Source organism: Topomyia yanbarensis, chromosome 2 (genome assembly GCF_030247195.1).
Source record: "Topomyia yanbarensis strain Yona2022 chromosome 2, ASM3024719v1, whole genome shotgun sequence".
NCBI classification, from domain to species: domain Eukaryota; kingdom Metazoa; phylum Arthropoda; class Insecta; order Diptera; family Culicidae; genus Topomyia; species Topomyia yanbarensis.
The window spans coordinates 40,999,064-41,021,079 of record NC_080671.1 but is presented as its reverse complement, the minus strand read 5'-3'; the positions used below and the strand labels follow the sequence as shown (position 1 = coordinate 41,021,079).

At 37.3% G+C, this 22,016-nt stretch overlaps 1 protein-coding gene and 1 non-coding gene across 3 annotated transcripts in view; one reads left to right on the top strand and one right to left on the bottom strand.

Moving 5' to 3' along the window:
* The window catches only part of LOC131683369 (neuronal acetylcholine receptor subunit alpha-7-like), a 372,960-nt gene that overhangs the window by 195,115 nt on the left and 155,829 nt on the right, over positions 1–22,016 (top strand). For both annotated transcript variants that reach the window (XM_058965291.1, XM_058965292.1), the window contains one exon: positions 16,848–16,892. In XM_058965291.1, the coding sequence (XP_058821274.1) occupies positions 16,848–16,892 (45 nt within the window). The remainder of the gene's footprint in view (positions 1–16,847; positions 16,893–22,016) is intronic.
* Trnav-aac (transfer RNA valine (anticodon AAC)) lies at positions 16,518–16,590 on the bottom strand. Its single transcript has one exon. It is a non-coding gene; the product is annotated as a tRNA-Val (tRNA).

Here is a 22,016-nt window from a genome sequence, read left to right as displayed (position 1 = left end):
TATATTTGTATGGGGGAACCCAGGGCTATTCATTTTGCATTTTTACATTTTTTCCATACTTTTACAATGTAGGGGTAATTCGGACCTCCCTACGGAGCAATTCAGACCGTCATTTTTCTTTAATTTTTTACCATGGAATTATCTGTACTTATGAAATATTTATAACAGACACTTCTTAAGAAGCAAAAAAAAATTGCTTTACAAAAACTTAATCTGGTAAATCACAGCTTCTTTGCTGTGGCGTGCGCAATGGTGTGCGTAGCCGCAAGCCGCTGAACGGTGGTTGACGGAATAGGAGGTCCGAATAGCTCCGTACGCTCATTTCACACAGAAGTGGTGAGCATCTCGAAAATATGTGTTTTCACCGAAACAAAAAATATTCAATTAAATAGAAGCCTCAACCTTTCCAAAACACTTATTATTTGTTTCACTTTTATTTATTGTTTTAATCACGGTCTTACCATCATAATGATTTTTGTTTTGAGGATGGCAAAAAAATGAAACACTTTGTACCTCCTTTCAACAAAGAACAAAGAATCAAATTTAGCTTTCAAAATTAATGTTTCAGAATAGCGGTTCCATGAATATGTACGATAGTCAGAAAGTCTTGCTATTTTCTGAGAAATCGAGGGGGTTCGAATTACCCCCACTGTCTTAATAGCTCCGGGTTCCCCTACGTATTAGATGCTGAACATTTTAAAAATATTCTTACCACAATCTCTATTAAGGAAATATACGGTATTGTAGAAAGTCTCAGCACTTTTTTAAAACGGCTCGATAAACTCTGTCTTGAGAAGTGATATCAATTTGAGAGGCACCGAATTGATGGAATACTTAAGCAGTACAATTCCTCTTGCAGGAAATCGCCCAACAATTGCACGAGCTGACAGAGAAGAGGTGTTAGATGTAACTCTGCTCTGAAGGTATTACGCATGAATTGGCAAACTGGTTCGTACCAAACGAGCTCGAACCGTCGTTCTGATCTTAAGTACATCGTCTTTGATCATTTAAACGTCTCAGTGGCGTAGCCAGAAATTTGGTTTGGAGGGGGTTTTGATGAAAATCGCAAATTTTTTGAAAAAATGCTAAAATTTAATATGAGTTTAATAAATTATTGAAAACTCAAAAACATAAGAAGTCTAACAGATGTCATTCCAGTCTACAAACAAGAAGGATCAACATGGAACAGTTTTCAAACCTCTATAGATTATTTTCTTGTATAATATGTCAATGAAGTCAAAAATTGCGATCTTTTAAAGTGGGATAAATGATCTAAAAAAAATTCAACGTTCAAGATCACCTAATATAATAATCCTTGACTTTGAAGGTTTGACAACTTCGGGAAGTTATCAACATAAAACAGCGCCTGCTTTGATATAGAAATTTTAGTGATTAACTCTCATAGAGGTAATTATAGTGCATTAATTTTTCAAAAATATTAAGAGACATGGTGCCTTCAGCAAAGTTTTTGATAATGTCATTTCAAACAATTTTGTTGAAAATATGAAGGACTGGGCCTGCTATATTTCTTCTTAGTGAAGAAAAATTTAGGCGAAAACTATTTTTTTCTGCGCTACGGATAAAATTGTTTGAAACAATCATTACGAGTTGAGAACACAAAACCTATAACTAAATTATGGATGGATGGAACTGAAACTTGCGTTTCGACTTCATCTCATCAGAATCCGACACTAACTTGGTGGGCGGACTAAGCTAGCGCCGAATTGATGCTAGTTCCTGAAAATGGAATCACTCTTTGTGTTTTTGAGTCCTTTTAATATCTGGGAATTATTTGTTTTAAATCCAGTTCCCTTATTTTTTGTAAGCTTCAAAGGCACCTTGAACGCAATGTGAATTTATTATTTAATTACCGCAGAAGAGATTTATCAAATACAGTAATTTCAGAATAGCTTGTTGTAAAGGTTTTCTACTACTATATTTCGATACTCTGAATATGTGGGATATTTATGTCTTTGACAAAGTTGTTTGAAATAGCACTTTCGAAAACTTTGCTGGAGACATTAAGTCTCGACCCAAATTTGCTTGAAGAGTAATTCTCTCTATAATTACTTCTAGGAGGATTAACCGTCAAAATTATTCTATCAGCAGATCAACAGTTTTACGTTTTGAAATTCTTCAATGTTACTTAACATCGAAATTTGGCATTTTCGAGTGAATGTGATCGTGACCGTTAAAAATTTATCGAGCATTAATTTTACTTTTCTTCAATAGTCAACCTCACAACTTGCAGTACTAGTACGTAGCACATAAAATTTTAGTACGCCATTCATTGCATCCTGCTAAGAGGCTATTCATATAGTTGATAATACAACAAAAATCCAACGCTCATAAAACCGATCCTGACCTGCTAGAGACAAAATTACATCAGCTTTCAACTAGTTTCTGAAATGTTATTCTTGTTGTTAACCATATTGAATTGTTGTCTAAACTCTACACAATCTAAAAAAATACATTTTCAGCAAATGTTGAAATGTATGTAAGTTTTCGGTAAACAAACTTATGTTTTATATGCAATCAACCTATTCAAATTTAGATTCCCATTCGAAAAATTGTCTCTAATCCATATTTCAAGCATCTTTCCAAAAATGAGCTCATAATAATTCAGACAGTTATTTTATTTTACATTGAAGTAATTTAACAACTATGGGATTTTGGCTAAGAGATAAGTTACAAGATCTCCTTCCCACAATTTTCCAAAAGTTCTTATGACGCTTTAAACACAGTTCTCAATGTAGTGATCAGAGAATATTTTTCCAAAAATATTTTGTGGAATATTAAATTAAATTCGTCAGCATCTATTTTTTTTTAATCCAATTAATTTTGGTTTGGGGGGGTTTTAACCCCCAAAACCCCCCCCCCCCCCCTGGCTACGCCACTGAAACGTCTTGCTGGGTATCGTCACATATCGTAATCCCAAATCTATTAACTTAGACCTCTACAAAGAGGGCTTGGCGACTAGGTTTTATGGGTATCTTCCGTCTATTTAATCTCTCAGTGACTTGGATGAGGTCGTGGATAAAACAAAGTCACTTATAGTAGTAGCGTACCAAGAGGCTTGCCCGCATCGTGTTATGCGTGCTTCTAAAGGAACACTTGGGTGGAATACCGCACTTGTTTGACTCAAAAAATTATATAGAAGAGCTTGGAATCGCAGACGCAGGGACTGGTCGGAGGCATTTATGTCGGCTCTTCGATCCTCTGAGGGGAGTGGTTGGAAGAGCCTCTGCACAATAGTCTCAAGTCTCAACGAGACTAGTAGATTAAATAATTTCGAAATCAAAAGACTTTCATATCAGTTCGATTTGAACTGCTAATGGTGAATACTCGTCTGACGAAGATGTAGTACTCAACTGTCTTTTTGACTTCCCCTGAGTTCTTTACTGGTATTTCTGATTCTTGGGCTATTCAACCATAGGGTCATATGATTGAACTAAATAGTTCGATCATATTTTGGTTGTTTTTACGTAGCTTTCAAATGGATTATATATTTTTTTTGATTATAGAGGTTTTAACTTTAGGGTTATTCGCCTCTTTTCGGGTTAGAGAAATCTCTTTTTGGAAAAATCTCTAACCCTATGTGCGGGGTTGGGAATCGAACCCAGGTGAGCTGCGTACAAGGCAATCGATTTACCAACTACGCTATGTCCGTTTCCAAATGGGATATAATATCGCCTTGATATCCAAAGAGAAGTTACTAGAAATATTATGAGCCTTTTCAAAAACCTATTGTTGTTGATGAAGAAACGCGAATAACTTCTGAAAAGGTCGTAATAAAACAAAACAATTATGCTGTTAAAACAAAATTTGAAATCTCTGGAGAACTATTACATTTGAGAATTTTTTTGTTATTAGCATTTTGATTTAAAATAGCATTTAGAATCATATTCAAAAAGAAAATTGTATTTTTGACTGCAAATAGTATGAATTATAAAAATATGTCAAAAGTTGTTGCATATTAGATTTTTGACATTTTATAATTGGGTAACGCGAATAACTTTTATAACACAACACCACGAATTAACTGTTTTTGCTGGAGCAAAATTCTAAATATCTCGAAAACTATCGCATTTTAAAAGATTTTTGTTGAATGAATTTTGATTTAAAATGATACTTAGAACTATATTCTGTAATAAAAGTTTAGTTTTGTATTTCAATTAGTATGAAATTTAAAAACATGTATAAAGTTATTATCATACAATGCATTCAAAATGTTTCTTTTCTCTTTAGGTTTTTGTTGACAAAATATAAAAAATTAGAAAAAATGGTTTTTTTCGCGATTTAAATTTTTAACACGAATTTTTGATTTTGTGAAAAATGACAAAACATTTTTTTCAGCGCATTTTTTTTCGTATATAAATATTAATTCCCTGAAAATCGTTCTCAAAAAGTTTTGGTGTATAAAATACAGTAATTGAACAAAAAAAATGAAATAATGCACGTAGAAATGTTTACGTCTTTTTGGAAAGTTGCTCTTGTATCAAAATATTGCAATTATCAGAGAAAATAATGGAAATTCATAAACCAAACACAACTTCAAATTTTCGTTTGAATCGACGAGGGTCATATTTTGTGGTCGGCCGGTTTCTCATGGAATTCCTCAGATATTCAAAATTATCTCCTCAGTATACGGGTTTTGATGCACAGTTTCCCGAATAGATGCTCCTTCCGTTGCCTTCAAACACGGTTTGCGATTGGAATTTACTCTGGTTGCAGTTGAAAACTGGAAAATCGAACCAGCGACAATCGTACTCTATCTGGTTCTAAACGCACTACTTCCGACATCATGGATTAGCACTAAACAAGAGAAAAAAACGATTCTCGGTGGTTGGATTTTCCATATTTCAATTGAAACGATAATACATAACATGAGCAACAAGCGTTCGCACTTGAACTTTGATAGAAAATTCTGGAAATCGGGTTTTTCGGTCTCCTAAAACTGCTCCGTCCGTCGTGTTTGAAACACCTGACCGCGTAAGATATTACATATAAATCTGTAGTGAACTTATATTTAAAATCATATAGAGCCTTAGTGTTCTGCTGGTTCTTCATATATATAATAACGGACTATCATTTTACTTGTGGTAATAAATAATTATTTATCCCTTTTCGTACGAGGTGGATTGCCTCTAAAGTTAAAGCCCAATAAATAAATGATAGCAATTCTTCTGTGTACCAATTACTCCAAATAATTTTAAACATTAAAAATGCCATATATGTATGAGGGGACCACGAGATTGGAATATCTAAACCGCATTCAAGATGAAAGAAATGAATGAAAAATGAAATAGCCGAAATAGGAAACCAAAACCCACATAACGACAATTGTTTCGATTACGATAACTCGAGGACAGCTCTACTCAGACTTTACTATCAGACATACGGAATTTTTCACCAAGTAGCTAGGACCAACATTTACAGTCGTAAAATTTCATTATAAAACTAAACTAGAGGAGAGACATGTTTATCCAATAGTTTCCGTAGTCACTTTCAGCTCCAGAGACGGCAACTAAGGGGATTTCCTCTGCAGGGTGTCGTCCTGCTTCAAAGTGTATTGGATTCTATAGCCACAGCTCTACAGGGAGAAATGCTTTCTATACCTTCACCACGTGGTTGAAACTTTATTGCTGTCCGCATCGAAAAATGTTCTGCGGTGGAGGGCAGGAAAAATTGTGTTTCAACATCCTGTCTGTTCTGTGGTTGAAAGTATTTTTAACATTATACATGCTTAGTTATACTACTATTCTCGGAAAACCATTCGAAGAGGTGAACAGTTTTTCTATTTCCTATTGTTGGAATAAATTCAATTACATGAAAACGAATTCTTTAGGCATATGATCATAGTTCATTCCAGAAGGTTTAGAAATTCGTTGGTGTGACATGGACTACCAGTATTAACTGATCACGAACCAGATAGCAACACAATCCAGGCTCGCCGGTAGCTACCTTTCCATATCCGTGGTATTCAAACAAGCAGCATTCATATTTACATCCAATTTGCACGATTCTTCGAACACGAAATTGCGGAAGCACTGCAATCACCATTACATCGTTATGCTCAATTCTATTCCATTGCTTTACCGTCATCAGATTTCAGAATCGCAAGCCTCGAACATTGCGTTAGCTAGGCGAATGAAGTCAGGTGAATTTTTCTCTCTATTAAGAACCGTAGTGACGAAAGCCAGAATCGACCATCATATTTCTTCCTTCCAGAGTCACGTATGCTTTTATTGTGATCAATACTATCGCATTCGACTGAATCCTGGCTGCAATTTGCCCTGGCGCTTCGTTTGCTCACGTAAACCTCGTTAATGCATTTTTCAAGTAACACCGCTTACCCTTTTGTGGACTGCTGCAGCTTTATCTAAATCTACGAGAATCGAGGGAGCATTCTCAGCTGAGCTCATAGCCTTTTCCACCAGCCGTCATTCTTCTCCACCAACGCCGTATTCGATGGGCCAAATCAGATCCCAATATCGCTTCGGCATGATTTAGCGTTATTAGTTTTCTCATAAATTTCGGGTTCGGATTTTCAGCATTTCCTTTCCCTGGGTGGGAGGCAGTGTGGGTGGACGCTCAGAGATAGGTGTAGAATAGACTGCGCTGTCTGTGTCGGTGATGATATTGAAGCTTCTCCAAATGTTGGCGTTTCTCTGAAATCCTCTTGCTTCCTCCGGTGTATCGTTACCTGACCGGCTGCAGCCGTTTCAGTTTTGATTTTAGGATTGGTACCTGACTTGCTCAAACAGCGTCAAAGCGGCAGCGATAGCGTTCGTTAGCCGGTGAAAGCATGTCGTCGGGGGAGATGTGCTGATTGTAGAGCTGATGTTTCTTTCGAAGTATTTATTTTTCGTTACTAGTGAGAAATTGGGGTCACCAAATGTATGTGCTAGATTGAACGTTTTTATTTCGCCAGCAGAAGTGGCTGATTGCGAGTGTATCGTCTCTTTTTGGATAGATTGTTCAGTAAATTTGAGCTCATTGTTTGTTCCAGGAAGCTGGATATGCTCACTTAACTTTTTGATGGAAGACAAAACATACGCTGATGACGCTTTTTCTTTCCATGTCAGGCTAGAATACACTAGTTTAAAAGTAAAAATTTTGTACTAAAATATATTTAATGGTTTAACCTACCGAGGTTGCATAACTTTTGTTAAACATACATCCCGATTTCGGGACTAGAAAACCAAGTGCCTTGATTTAGATAAAATTGGCGCCAGCACAATCAATTTGTTAATATAGAGAAGATCCATAGATTTTTGGTAAGGACAGCCATTCTCACTCACCCTTGTGAGTAGAGAATTCTCACATGACGATATTCCAGATTAGATTAATAACGGCTAATATCATCTTCGAATATAGTAACCTCTGATTTGCTCAATCAACCAAATATACCAAACAAAATAATAGATACTGTTGACAGCTCCGGTGGTTGAGTGACCACCGCTTATCCCAGTGGATCTTAGTTAGATTCCTGCAGAGGTTGTTGAGATGTTCTCAGGTGAAAAATCTGTGGTCCTGTGCTGTATAATCAATCCATTTTCTTTACATACTATTTCCTAATCTGAATATTCTCACAGAAGCCATGAGAGAGAGAGAGAGAGAAAGAGAGAGAAAGAGAGAGCGCATTGAAATGATAGATTGAGTTACATTTATTTTGTATTGGAGTGGTAAGCGACATACTAATAGTGTGTTGTATTCAGGTAGCATGCGATGAGATCCGGTTTGTGAGAGACCACTCATTGGTTAATACTAGTTCATTGCACGATATAAGATGAACATGATAACCGTATTTATACTGCAAATAAAATGATGGTCATTTTCAATTCCTCTCAATGATGATTCCAATGAGAGAGATTCATAGGAGAACCGTATCTGTTGCTAATTCATTGGAGTGATAACCAGAATTCAATATAAACATCGCTTACTGTTTTAACCAGGTCTGTATCCCGGATTTTCTTTCGGGAGGGACTTTAAAACATTATTGCATAAAGCTTTCAATTTTGATGACTTGAGATAGTCACTAAAACTAAATGACATTTTTAAGTTGAAAAATCTAAGACAAAAGACACTAAAAATCCTAAAAACATGTTCTTTGTAACAAGAAACAGTTCAAAGTATTTATGAGCTAACCGAATATGGTGCATGGTGCAAGAAAATGCAAGCCAAAATACACGTTTAAAAGGTATAGAAGACGCTAAATCAAAATGTGTAGAAAAATATCTATTAATAGAATAAAGACACTTCTCGAAGAGTGGATATATCAACACCCCCAAGGGAATATTGAGATAACAGAATAACAACACCCGCTAAGAGATACTGTTATTCGAATTCGGCTTAAACCGATTTAGATTTATAAATTTTCGCGTGACTTTTTGGAAGCCACAGTTAAGTTTGTCCCTTTTTCGCTAGAAATTCCAGAGAACGGTCGTTGATACTGTAAAAATACTGCTGTATTTTCTATGTAAGCGACTTGGTTATCAGAACTTCCCAGCAAACTGCCCCCAAGCCTGGGTTATAGATCTCTAGCCTCATCAAAAAATCAGTACTCTTGAAAGATTCCTTGGGAATTCACGGAATGTAAAGGAAAACCTTATTCTAGTGAAGGGTATATGGTTCGAAAATAAAGCGGAAGTCCCCTGCCTTCTCACTTATCTCCTCCAATTTCTATTTCAAACAGGTACTGCTTTGTTCGTTACCCGGAGAGTACCGAACAATATCATACCTAGCAAAACTCACTGAAACTGGGAATGAATGAATTAGGAGGTATTGAAAGGAGACACCCGTGAAGATCTTTTAACAGATCATCCTTCAGCGCAATCGAAAAGTGACCTTTCTCTAAATTTGCTTGCACTCGATAAGTATTGAGACTCGAAAACTTTGTACAATGAGCCGAATCATTGTTGAAGAGAGCACCTCTGCGGTTGTGCTTCTTTTCTTTGATTTTGATCAATTTGTTTCCCATTTTTAAGGATTTAGAAGGAGCACGTTTCTCGCAACTACCAGTATTCATACCTGATGTTGTTGACCTTATTTCAAATCACTGTATCTAGTGATTGGCTTAAGGTATAAAGAAGTTTTAGATGCTCTTTTCCGTAAAAATATCTGAGGAACACAATTGCATAAATATTATCAAAATGAAAATTCTTGCATAACGAGAAAAATGCAGTTTAATTTTTAACCCTTTCATGCCCAACTTGTTTGTAGTACATGTAGGGTTTCAAAACTATTTTTCCTTGAAAACGGTGGGATCAAGATACACGAAAAGCCTTTTTTCATAAAGATAGGTGCTTCCTTCGCAGTGCTAGAAGCTGCTTAATTTTTACCTTCCAATGCTCAATACAATTCACCTAGAATATTTACAATAGTCCAATTGCGTGGAAAACGTAGTCAAAGACAGTCTAAATTGATAAGTTAAATCAGTTTTCAATACTATTGCAACATAACGAAGATATATGAAAAATTCATTTTCCAACGTCAACGTCGACTGTTCCTGGCAGCACTGCTCCATAATTGCAATAACTTCAGTTCTAGAGCTGATCCTTGGTACTATTAATATTCAAATGAAAGGCAATAGTCACATTTATTAGCGTTACATGTTTTTGTGAGCAAATCTTGCATCAATCAAAAGTTATAGCTGTTTAAAAACGTTGTTGTCCACAAACAACATTGACATGAATGGGTTAAACTGAAAATTTAACATATTTGGCAACTATAAGTATTATTTTTTCTAGATTCTTTGAGCAATTTTCTTCAACATGCCTCTCATCGGTTGTTTTTAGACGAAACAAAGCCGAAGATATGATTAAAAGTTAATAATTGATTCTTTAAAGGGTGTCCCACAACGCTGTAGAAAATTACCTGGTGTACCGATCCTTTTCAAACTTTTAGATAATAAAATATAACCCATTAGTAAGCTTTTGGCATATTTATTTAATTCAACTTCAATATCATAAGCGTACGTTCGCACCTTACGATTAACTCTACTCATTAGGTTCTGTACAACATCTGGCTGGCTGGAAACCCTATTTTTTCATGTCTTCCTCGGATCTGACCTCTTTGAGATCCTTCCGTAGTGCCTGTTTCATAATTGCCCAGTATTTTTAGGTGAGCCTTAATTCCGATACGTTGGGGGAGGAGGGGGGTTCATGTCCTTGAGTGCGAAAGTGGCTCCGTTAGCTTCGTACCACTCCAGGACAACATTTGAATAGTGGCACGATGCTAGATGCGGTCAGAAGATCGCTCGTGTTGATTCAACAGAAGAAGCAGACGCTTCTGTAGACACTCCTCTCCCTACTTACAGTCCCGGTATCCACGAAGGGCGCTCTCCGATTGCCACATAAGCAGATCGCTTGCCAAATCATGTATTTATTGACAAACTTTGAAAGTTTCTGCTTCCTTACGTTCTCCGGAACATCAAATTGTGCTGGGCGGTTAAGAACAGTAGCCCCGGAAGCTGCCGGCAGTCCGCCTTGACGTGAGTTTCATCATCCATGATGGAACAATGAGGCTTCGTCAGGAATTTTTGACTATTAGCTCCATCACTGCCGCTTTTAGTTTTCCGATCTGCATACTTCACATCCTTGCTCTCACTTGAGTACTATGGCTCTAAATTTTCATAACTTTTCCTACCAAGTAATTTGTAGCTAATTGAATGTCGTTAAATTGTAAAAAAGAAAATGTTACGACGTATGGTCGGTGTTAAGTCAGACCGGACTAAGTGACAATATATTGATTTCGAGAAAAACGAGTTTAAAGTTAGAATCGCAGCATCCTTTACGTTATAATTGGAAATTACTTTTTGCCATAATTCTTGTTTATTGTTACATATTTTTAATCTGGCAAAAGATTAATTTTTTTTTCTATGGAGCTTCAAAACTAACTTTTTTCTATAGAGCTTCAAAACTATTTTTTCTTGAAAACGGTGGAGTCAGGAAGCACTAAAAGTCTATTTTCATAAAGATAGGTGCTTCCCTAGAAGTGACAGAAGTTGCTCGAATTTTACCTTTCAATGCTCAATACAATTCTCCTAGAATATTTACACTAGTCCAATTGCGTGGAAAACGTAGTCAAAAACAGTCTAAATTGATAAATTTTATCAGTTTTCAATAATATTGTAACATAACTTACAGTCAGTGGTAATTGTGATAATTGTATTGTATTGTCTCCGATTAAAAAAAGTAACATCGCACAGATTTAGACTAAACACTAACTTAAACCTATTTTTAATTTAAACGATTCTTTACTAATATTAAAATCAAACAAATGATAGACACTGTTGAAGAGTTGAGAGCAAACATCCAAAAGATTATTCTGGCCGTACTGCGTGCAATGTGTTGAGCGTCGGAAAAAATTAATTCTCCAGAAAGATCTTCCCGGAACGTTGAGGTCAAGTTTTGCTGGAAGCGTAGGAGAGTCTACGTTGTCTGTCAGAAAATTGTAAATGAAAAGTCGTTGCAGAAAGATCCGCCTATTTCGCAGCGTAGGGAGATTCATGAGGGTACAGCAATCTTCATATGCAGGAAGCTGGAAACGATTTTGCCAGGGTAACGGACAAAGTGGTATAGTTTTTCTGTACCCGTTCGATACGATTAATGTGTATGATGTGATACGGAGCTCAAATAGTAACACCATATTCTAGAATACTACTTACCAGTGTAATGTATAGTGTTTTTAGACAATACACATCATTGAAATCACGAGTGCTGCGTTTGATGAGTCCAAGTACAGCGTAGGCTTTAGCTATAACGGAAGAAAAATGTGCGGTAAAGCGTAGCTTGCAGTCGAGAATGATACCAAGGTCCTTAACGGATACGACTCGTTCTACGGGAGCAGAACACATTGAGTATTCGAACTTAATTGGAGTATGTACTCGTGTAAAAGTGATTGTGCTGCATTTTTGAACATTAACACTCATTCCGTTTCTGTCACTCCAGTCAATGATCCTATCGACGTCCATTTGCAATGCACAACAGTCTACCATAGTTGTTATGACACGGTAAATTTTCAGATCATCAACATAGATGACTTTAGAAGACGATAATTCACTGCAGAGGTCGTCCACAAAGAGAAGAGGTCCGAGATGACTCAAGGGACGCCCGATGAAATGTGGAAAGGATCCGAGAGTGTAGTTCCAAGTCCCACCGAGGCGCTACGGTTCGCAAGGTACGAGGAGATCCAATTAGTCAGCCAGTCCAGCAGTCCAGTCCGCCTTAGCTTTTCCAGAGCAAGCTGATGAGGAACACGGTCGAAAGCTTTCGAGAAGTCAATGTACACCGCATCGATCTGTTGTCGTTTTTCCAATTTATCAATCAGCGACGACAGGTAGCTCATCAAATTTGTAGTTGTCGAGCGCTTTTTTACAAAACTATGCTGGTTCAAGTGATGATGTATTTTAACGCGGAGTAGATAACATCTAACAACATACTCTCGAAGATTTTAGGGAGGCAGCTTATGGCGACATCATGTACGTTGCCCGTTTTGTTGGTTGGAGTTATCAAAGCTTTCTTCCATTTCGTGGAAAACATTTTCAGCAAAAGAGCGATTGAGCAATTCTTGATGAACGATTGTTGTAGCCCAGCGGACCCCGGATCCTTGGAACTGTCAATATCCCGGAGATTAAGATGTACCTGTTGTTCGGTGAATGATGTTGCAGGAAAATTCAGAGTGAACATTGGCAAACTACTCAAGAACGATTCAGACAAAGGTGGTGAGTTATTACTGAGCACGTTTTGATAGAATGACGAGAATAGATTTGCTGACTTCGCAGGTGACGTTGGTGTCTCTATAGTTGACGCATTCCAGGATTCCACCGGAGCATGTTTTGTACCTCAGGTAAGACCAAAACTGCTGTGGGTTGTCCTTCATGCTGCATTCAATTCGGGAAACATATGAGCAAAAGTATGTTGCATTCACGAGCTCGAATTGGTGTTCTAATTCCCGCGCGGACGTTTTGTCGGTTTCACGTCTTGTTCTAAAAAATCGTTTTCGAGCCTTCCTGAGGTGATTTAGAAGATGCCGTAACTCAGCATTCCACCAAGGTCGTTTGTTTTCCGGCCGGCGCGCTTTTCCTCCTAGGCACAAGTTGTTGAAACATTTATTCCAGTTCGTGATAAAATCTATTCACAGATTCATCCAGAGAGATCAGAATTCGGTGGTGGGTAAATCGCACATACAACGAGAGACTTTGCCCCGTAATATGTACGAGCTGCTACTTGTTCTAGACGGGCGGCTGCATCGACGGTCACAATAATGCTTCGATTTCCATTTTTAACACCACCACCACGAAGGGCACGGCTGGTAGAGCTATTTCGATCGCATCGGTATATCACATATTTATCGGTCAGTTCAACATTGAGGATATCGTCGTTAAACCATGTTTCTGTTAATGCTACTACGTCATAGTCAGAAACAGATAAGACTGTAAAGATCTCTGGTGTCTTAGTGCGTAATCCGCGGACATTCTGATAGAACATCATGAGTGAGCGCTTCGTTTGGTTGATCACGTTATCAGTAGTCGGGTCGTATTCGGAGCTCAGTGATTTCAATTGGGAGTGTATCGTCGGATTAGTGTTAGTGATTTGGCGAGATACATGCAGTGAGTGGGGTAGTGATGAATGTTGTTAACGAAGATATATAAAAAATTCTTTTTCCGTCGTCAACATAAACTATCCCTGGCAGCACTCCTCCATCGGAATCAACTCAGTCTACTTGCAATAACTTCAGTTCTAGAGCTGGCCCTTGTAACTTTTAATACTCAAATGAAAAGCAATATTCACATTTATTAGCCTTACTTGTTTTTATGAGCAAATCTTGTCTCAATCAAAAGTTATAGCTGTTTAAAAACGTTGTTGTCCACAAACAACATTGGCATGAATGGGTTAATAAGAAGACTATATATTTCTAAAGGTTTTCTTGTAAACCTTTCAAGTTCGTAAAAATTCGTTGAAAAAAGTTATTAACTAAAGAAGCAGCACAACTTCAAAACAAGTTGATGTTATTATTAACCATGGCAGCCCTGTTCGAATAGCTGCATATGCTATACGCGAGCGGTAGGTGGCAAGTATAGTTTACACTTGAATATATCAAAAGAATCGATTTGTTTTATCCAGAAGCTTCTAAACCCAAAGCCCACCACCAAAATAAATAGTTTAGATGCTTTTAATTTTGAATAAGAACACTACCTATAAAAACTCGACAGTTGCCCTAGGTGTACGCTAGGAGACAATAGGTTAACAATTTAGGATATAATAAAATATTTTTTAAATTTATGTTTATTCCCGTTAAAACCATTCTCGAAAAAACGATGTAAACTAGACTTGCAACCCACCGCTGCAGCTATTCGAACAGGGTTGCCATATTCAACGGATATTCAATAAAAAATGGGAATGATTTCAATACTTTTCTGTAATTAAAGTAAAGAGCGTAATTTTTTTTCTCTCCAAAAGAATTGCTCTTTGGACTCCCTAGGAATGGGTGGCATGTTTTTTTTCACTCGGGTGCTGTCAGTTCAATCGAAGATGGCGATGAAACAGCAAGCTTTCCGCGAGCGTGTTGTACGGTTTTATGAAATGTATGGGCATCGTGGAAAAAAGTTTACGGTATACCACTTTCGATACGAACACGTGTCCGTGAGTACAGTTTACCGGATCTTGCCATCCCTGAGCGTGGAGCGGAAGGCCGGTAGAGGTCGTACGGCGAAGATAATGACGACTGAACGAGTTTGCGTGACGCTGGCCTATATCTGGATTCACCGAACCCTCAAGATGGAGGACATCCTCTGTCGGAAGAAGCAAATAGCGATCGTGAAATCGCAGTGCCGGTGGATGACGAAGAACTAACGTGGGATCCACATTCCGGCAAATGACAGCTGCTATTCCAGCGACAAGTCGGCCACGCCTCCCGAAGTAAAATATAAGTTTATTTAAATTAGAAAAAAAAATTATTCTGTAAATCGCCATATCGGACAAAGGGACATTAAAGCCGTGGTTCAAGCCCACCAGTCTGGCCATCAATCAACAAGTGTACTTAAGAAAAATTTTCTGCTGTTCTTAAAGCGCGGATGGGAAGTACGTCTTCTGGTCGGACAAGGCGTCATCCCATTACGCCAAGAAGACGCTGGAGTATCTTGTCCAGAAAAAGATTCCGTACGTGCCGAAAGAAAGGAACCCGGCCAACTTGCCCCAGTGCCGTACCATTGAGGATTTTTTCGTATCCCTTAGTACCCTAGTGTACAAAAATAATTGGCGGGCCAAGGATACGAAGCAGTTGACCACCAGGATCCGGAATTGTATCCAGAAGATGGACGCTCCAGCGCTCTTGTGAGAGCATCGCGACTAAGAGGCGTTGTACGGCTGACTGCCCCTTCCCCAATATTCATTGACGTTTTTTGAAGAATAAACATTATGTTTTTAATAAAAAATACCGAATTCGCTGATTTTTTTTTGTTTTTTAACTACATGACATTCTCATTTTTTTTATTGAGCACCCGTTAATAATAATATTCACTTGTTTTGAAGTTATGCTGATTCTTTAGTTAATAACTTTTCTCAGTAAATTTTTACAAGCTTACAATATTCCTCGAATATGATTACTAGAAGAATACCTTTGGAAATATGTAGTGTTCTTATTTTTTGGTTGATAAAATGGTTTTTTGACAATTTTAACCGATCTTCCATTCTAATTTCCATATAAACTTTGAAATTTTTGGAGGGTCCGTAGAACTAACCGATCAGTATAAAAATTTGTGAGATTACTAAGGACCATAAAATGAATCAGTAAAGCCTGGTTGAGCTTGTATTCTGCAGGAAATAAATCTTCCATATAAATTTGAACCAGTCAAGCGTACAGTTTCCAGACCCGTGACTTTCCCACCGTATCTTGCCGTTCGTCATAATACTCAAGTAACAGCAAGGATGTGAAGTATACAGATCGGAAAACTATAAGTGGTAGGGTCATTAGAACAGGCTTAATACCTTACGGGCTTAACTTTTTGGTGGATTTGAGTGATTCGTAGTTATGCTGCCTAAGCTCGACCCCCATCAACTGAAGATCCTGCCACTTCTAGTTTTCCGATCTGTATAATTCACATCCTTGCTCTCACTTGAGTATTATGGCTCTAAATTTTCATACCTTTCCCTACCCAGTAATCTCTAGCTAATTGGATGTCGTTAAAATGTAAAAAAAGATTTCTATTTTTTTCTTATTTTAAAATTTCTCAGCGCGTCGAAAATTTTCCGGTGGGGACCGGACCTCTGGATCCGCCACGCGACGGTCCAGGCGCCTTGGATCCGCCACTGATCTCAAACTTTAAAAATCGTTTTTATTGAAATGTGCAAAATGGCGCTTTCCATAAGATAGCACAACAGTGTGAAATGCGCTCTTTCGCTTTATATCCCCAACGCAGAAGATGAAAAGGGTAAAATCGTTTTGTATTCTATACGAAACTGCAATAGACTGAGGAAATAGAGTCAGATATCCGAATCAGTACAAAAAAAAATTGTTTACGCCCGGGATCGAACCGGGGGCCTTCCGCGTGTTAGGCGGATGTGATAACCACTACACCACGGAAACGGTTATGTCCGAAGTAAGCTTCGAAGCAATGTAATTAATTTTTCGTCGAAAATATAGTCCGAGATAAAAATAAAGTATCAAACAGTAGCTTCATAAGAGAGAGAAAATTTAATGGGAAACTAGTACTCGGGTGATGTGCTTTGCTGATTACTACACACACTCACAGCATCGGTCGTCACAGACGTTCCTCCGATAAGTCGCAAACACCATACAATATTCCTAACTTTTCTTTCATTTTCCTTTCCGTTTTTTTGCAGGACGAAAAAAATCAACTGCTCGTCACAAACATATGGCTGAAGCTAGTAAGTATGGCATTGCAGCGCACCGTCAGGTTTCTCTGCCCGGCGACACTCGAACGACGGCAGCCAGGCTTAGCGATGCGATTAATCTCCTGAACGGGCTCTGTACCTACTGGGTAACTATCAAAAGCTACCCGGAAGACAGAGCTTCGAACAGTGCAGAAAGGACGCGCAATACGTTGCCGCTGGCCTTGGACTGTGCGGTCCGCTAGTGTGTTTCGTCAGGGCACATGTCGGAAAATAGTAAGATAGTAAAGCAAAAAAAAACAGTAATACAAGACTTCGAAGGCACTATCATCAGATGACGTCGTCTGCTTGCACCGTCCGAGAGAACCAGCGCTTCAAAGGCAGTCCTCTACTTGTAGAGTCGATGGAAAATAGCTTCAAACCAATTTCGAGAGCAATTCGACGGTTGTTTACGTATTACATCAAGTGGAAACGCGTGCTGGGCTGTCTTTGGGCATGATGGGGTCACATGGTTGGTTTCACAGTGAAATTGAGTATAAACACGGGGAACAACAAGTTCGAAATTTCAAATTCTTTCCAAGTACTTTTTTTTTCTTCGGCACGTTTCACAGGTTTGTTCAACCCACGGTTCAATAAACGTGATTTATTGCACCCTTTTGATTATATCCCCATCACATTGGCATCGTTCATTATTATTTACCGGGCATCACGAAACAGCCATAGATCATCGTAACTGTGCACACAAAACTCATTAGTTTGGCCCCTAAGCAGGCACAATTTATCGTTGCCTTCGGTTGGGCGGGCGAGGAACATTTCGCATAAATCTAGCCGATTTTAGTACCCTTTTTCCTTTCCAATCCATTTTTAAACCTGTTCCTTTTTTCGAGCCAGGTATGGGTTGGATGGTGTTATGAAAAACTTGTTGCTTGACGCCGCAATTTTGAGAATGCAAGTAGTGGCAGTAAAATAGTTTTCAGTGACAATGATAAATAAGAGTAATTATGGAAATACTGTTTCAAGTTTGGTTTGGATTCTGTCTTTTTTGTGCCCGCGATCGGTAAGGATAAGTTTGCTTTTTATAATCCCTTCTTTATTCGTTTAGTTTAACGTTTCTTTCTCTTAGGTCTATGAGAACTTTTCTTTACTCATATAAGTACTATTTTTATGTCACATGTTTAGAAATTAGTGGTCAAAATATCGCAATGTAAAACCTTTCATAGCATTGACATTGGTTCAAGAAGCGAAGGAAACTTCTATATTGGGAAGATACTTAAAACTTTATTGCTTATAACAAGACAGGCATGACTAACCCACGTTAAATGCCTCGTGCATGCATTCTTGCTAATAAGGCTATTGGTGCGTGGTTCATAGCGGAGCTTGCAACTCTCGATATCGCTGTCACAGTTATTCTGATTGTCGTTAATGTAGACAAAAAGGATTTATAATGGTCAGCATATTTACCGCATAACAAGTCATCTCCTTTTGATGATTTCAACGGCATTGTATCATATTGTAGAAGAAATAGGCTTCTGCTTATTATCGGCAGTGAGGCAAATGATCATCACATCATTTGGAGTAGCTCAGACATCAATCTGAGAGGCTCTGAACTGATGGCGTACATAAGTAGTAGAAATTTCCACATTCTGAATGTGGAAAACTGGCCAACTTTAGTTAGGTCTAGGAAAGAGGAGATGTTAGACATAGACTCATCCGCTTTGCTCTGAAAGAGTTTCGCATGAACTGGGAAATTGGTAGGTTCCAAATCAAACAGAACCATCTTATAAATATATATTTTTGATCATTATGTGTCTAAATATGGTAACATCGTTATCTTAAATCTAACCGATAGTGTTTCTAGATTATTTTCGCTTTACTATTTTCCATTGAAGTGGTCCCTTAAGCACTATAATTCTATTGAGGTAAAAAATCATTCAGTTTTAAACCTCATTCACCGAAGTATGACGAGAGACTGATAATTACTCAAGTACCTTCCAGAAGCGTTCCGTGTCTGCTATTGCACAAGCAGGACATAATCTAAAGGAATCGCTACGAATTGATGATCTGCGTTTAATTAGAACGGGGGGGGGGGGGGGGGGTTGGCCGGCAGCGTATTCGAGAAAAGGATTGCAATTAATTTAATAACACCACTTTTTACTGTCAGTCAGTCAGAGTTAAGCTCCTATAAAGTTGAGTTCCGTTTTATATCCATTACGAGACCTTCGTTGGGATTTCGAATTGGGTGCCGGAATTGATAAACGGATGCTCCGATAATCAATCGTTGATTTCGGTGCTCGTCGTGTGCAACTCAGAGCAATTAAAGAACAGGAAAAAACACTTTTCATGCAACTCATTCTCCTCTCTTTTATATTATATATCTTCGCTCCTATATTGCTTGTGTAAATACGATTGCCGGATTCTTATTGTGAAGGTTGTTCGGGTTGTTAAGATTCAACTGAGAATGAATCGAAATGCACCCATCTTTGAAAACGTTAAAAAATTAGCCTTTTCCGATGTCCTTTACACAATCTATTATAAAATCAATAAATGTTTTCGGAGCATTGGTAGAGTACTACTGATTGATTTTCATTAAGATTTGGCGAACGACGTGAATTTTTTTCGTTGTTTTAAGATTGCCGTCTTCCGAGACTTTCTCAGTTGAATCTAGACAAATTTTGCTCTTGCTCTTTAACGTTTCGGCAAATTATCATCGTCTTCCTCGTCGTCTATTTGTCCGTGATCTTTTTGTGAAAGTTTACAAATTTTGGGGTGATTGCATGAAGTTAAGATAAAAGGTGTTTTTAAGTCAATTTTGGGTCGCTGAACACGTAAATCATATCCATTTTCTTTTTCAAAAAACCGTTTTTGTGATTTTTTGAAAAAACGTGGTTTTGAGCACTTTTTGCAGTTATTGGTCAATATCTCAGGAACAAATCTTCCGATTAACACAAACGACTCACCATTCGAAAGGTATCATTCCAAAAATGTATAAAATGTTAGGATAAATTGTCAAGAATTTAGGATTAAGAGCAACCAAAGTCAAAAAAAGTAATGCTTGGTAAAATTACTCATTTTTAGTTAATTTTTCATAAAAAAAATCGGCAAAAAATCTTTTAAAATCTTATGTGACAGACAAACTTCTCACGTGAATTTTACGCCTAAGATCACGAAAATCCGATGAAAATTGGTGATGTTATTAAGCACCGAGTGAAAATTGTTCTGTTTTTCACATATGTCGTTTGGTCTTAAATAAGATTACACTAGTTTACAAGAAAAATGAAGTTACGAAAAAAGTGTTTTAGATGAATTTTGGGTCACTGAACACGAAAATAATACTCTGTTTCTCTTTCAAAGAAGTTCGAGTAAAAAAAACAAAACGTTTTTCTTTTGCTTCCTCTTTTTTTGCTCTATTTTTCTATTTTTTATTACAGAAAAATTAATTTTTCATCTTTTCAGAATTTAATGTGACAGATTTTAACAATTTTAAAGATAAGCTAAGAAGAAAGGTGCTTTCTAAGTTAATTTTGGATCGCTGAATACGAAAACCAAGTTCATTTTTTCAAAGAAGCATTTTTAAGATTTCTTTGAAAAAGCTGTTTTTGGGCACTATTTTAGTTATTTGTCAATACCTCGTTCAAATAGGATCGGATCGAAACAGCTCGAAAGGTATTGATGTGCCCTTTCTGAAAATGTATAATATGCGTAGATCCAATGTACATTTATTATGATTACAATAGACCAATGTAAAAAAAATCGACCTTTTTTAAAAAAAAAAATATTCGTTGGAAAAGTTTTGTTTTGTCTGTGGTTAGTACATAACGAAATAAAGGAATTTTCACCTTCTGCTTCAACAGGCTTCGCAGTAGATTATCAGTTCACAGAACATTACGTGGCTAGTGCTATGATTCCACTGAGACTCCTTCCCGATAGGGACTCGAATATTTGACGACTGGTTTATGAGACCAGTGCTACAGCCTCTAAACCGATGTTAGTGATATTAGGCTTAAAATTAACGTAAACATATTATCTGTTATCTTAGATTCTAAAAGGTCCGAAAAAAAAAAATTCTGTAAAAAATATGAATTTGAGTAACTTTTAAAAATGGTCAAAAATGCACTTTTTTAAACTTTGGTCGCTTGCAGCACTAAAATTTTTACATATGGTCGACACATATTATTTGTTTTTGGAAAGGGCATCTCGGCACCTTTCAACCTGCATATTGACTAAATTAATTGGATGATTTAGGCACGAAATATTGACTAAAAACTACAAAAAGTGCTTAAAACGAGTTTTTTGAGAAAATCACAAAATCGATTTTTTGAACAAAAAAATGAATATTGTTTTCATGTTAAGCGACTCGAAATTAGCCTAAAAAATACTTTTTCTTGAAGTTTCATTTTTCTTGTAAACTAGTGTAATAAATGAAATGATAAATAAGAGTAATTATGGAAATACTGTTTCAAGTTTGGTTTGGATTCTGTCTTTTTTGTGCCCGCGATCGGTAAGGATAAGTTTGCTTTTTATAATCCCTTCTTTATTCGTTTAGTTTAACGTTTCTTTCTCTTAGGTCTATGAGAACTTTTCTTTACTCATATAAGTACTATTTTTATGTCACATGTTTAGAAATTAGTGGTCAAAATATCGCAATGTAAAACCTTTCATAGCATTGACATTGGTTCAAGAAGCGAAGGAAACTTCTATATTGGGAAGATACTTAAAACTTTATTGCTTATAACAAGACAGGCATGACTAACCCACGTTAAATGCCTCGTGCATGCATTCTTGCTAATAAGGCTATTGGTGCGTGGTTCATAGCGGAGCTTGCAACTCTCGATATCGCTGTCACAGTTATTCTGATTGTCGTTAATGTAGACAAAAAGGATTTATAATGGTCAGCATATTTACCGCATAACAAGTCATCTCCTTTTGATGATTTCAACGGCATTGTATCATATTGTAGAAGAAATAGGCTTCTGCTTATTATCGGCAGTGAGGCAAATGATCATCACATCATTTGGAGTAGCTCAGACATCAATCTGAGAGGCTCTGAACTGATGGCGTACATAAGTAGTAGAAATTTCCACATTCTGAATGTGGAAAACTGGCCAACTTTAGTTAGGTCTAGGAAAGAGGAGATGTTAGACATAGACTCATCCGCTTTGC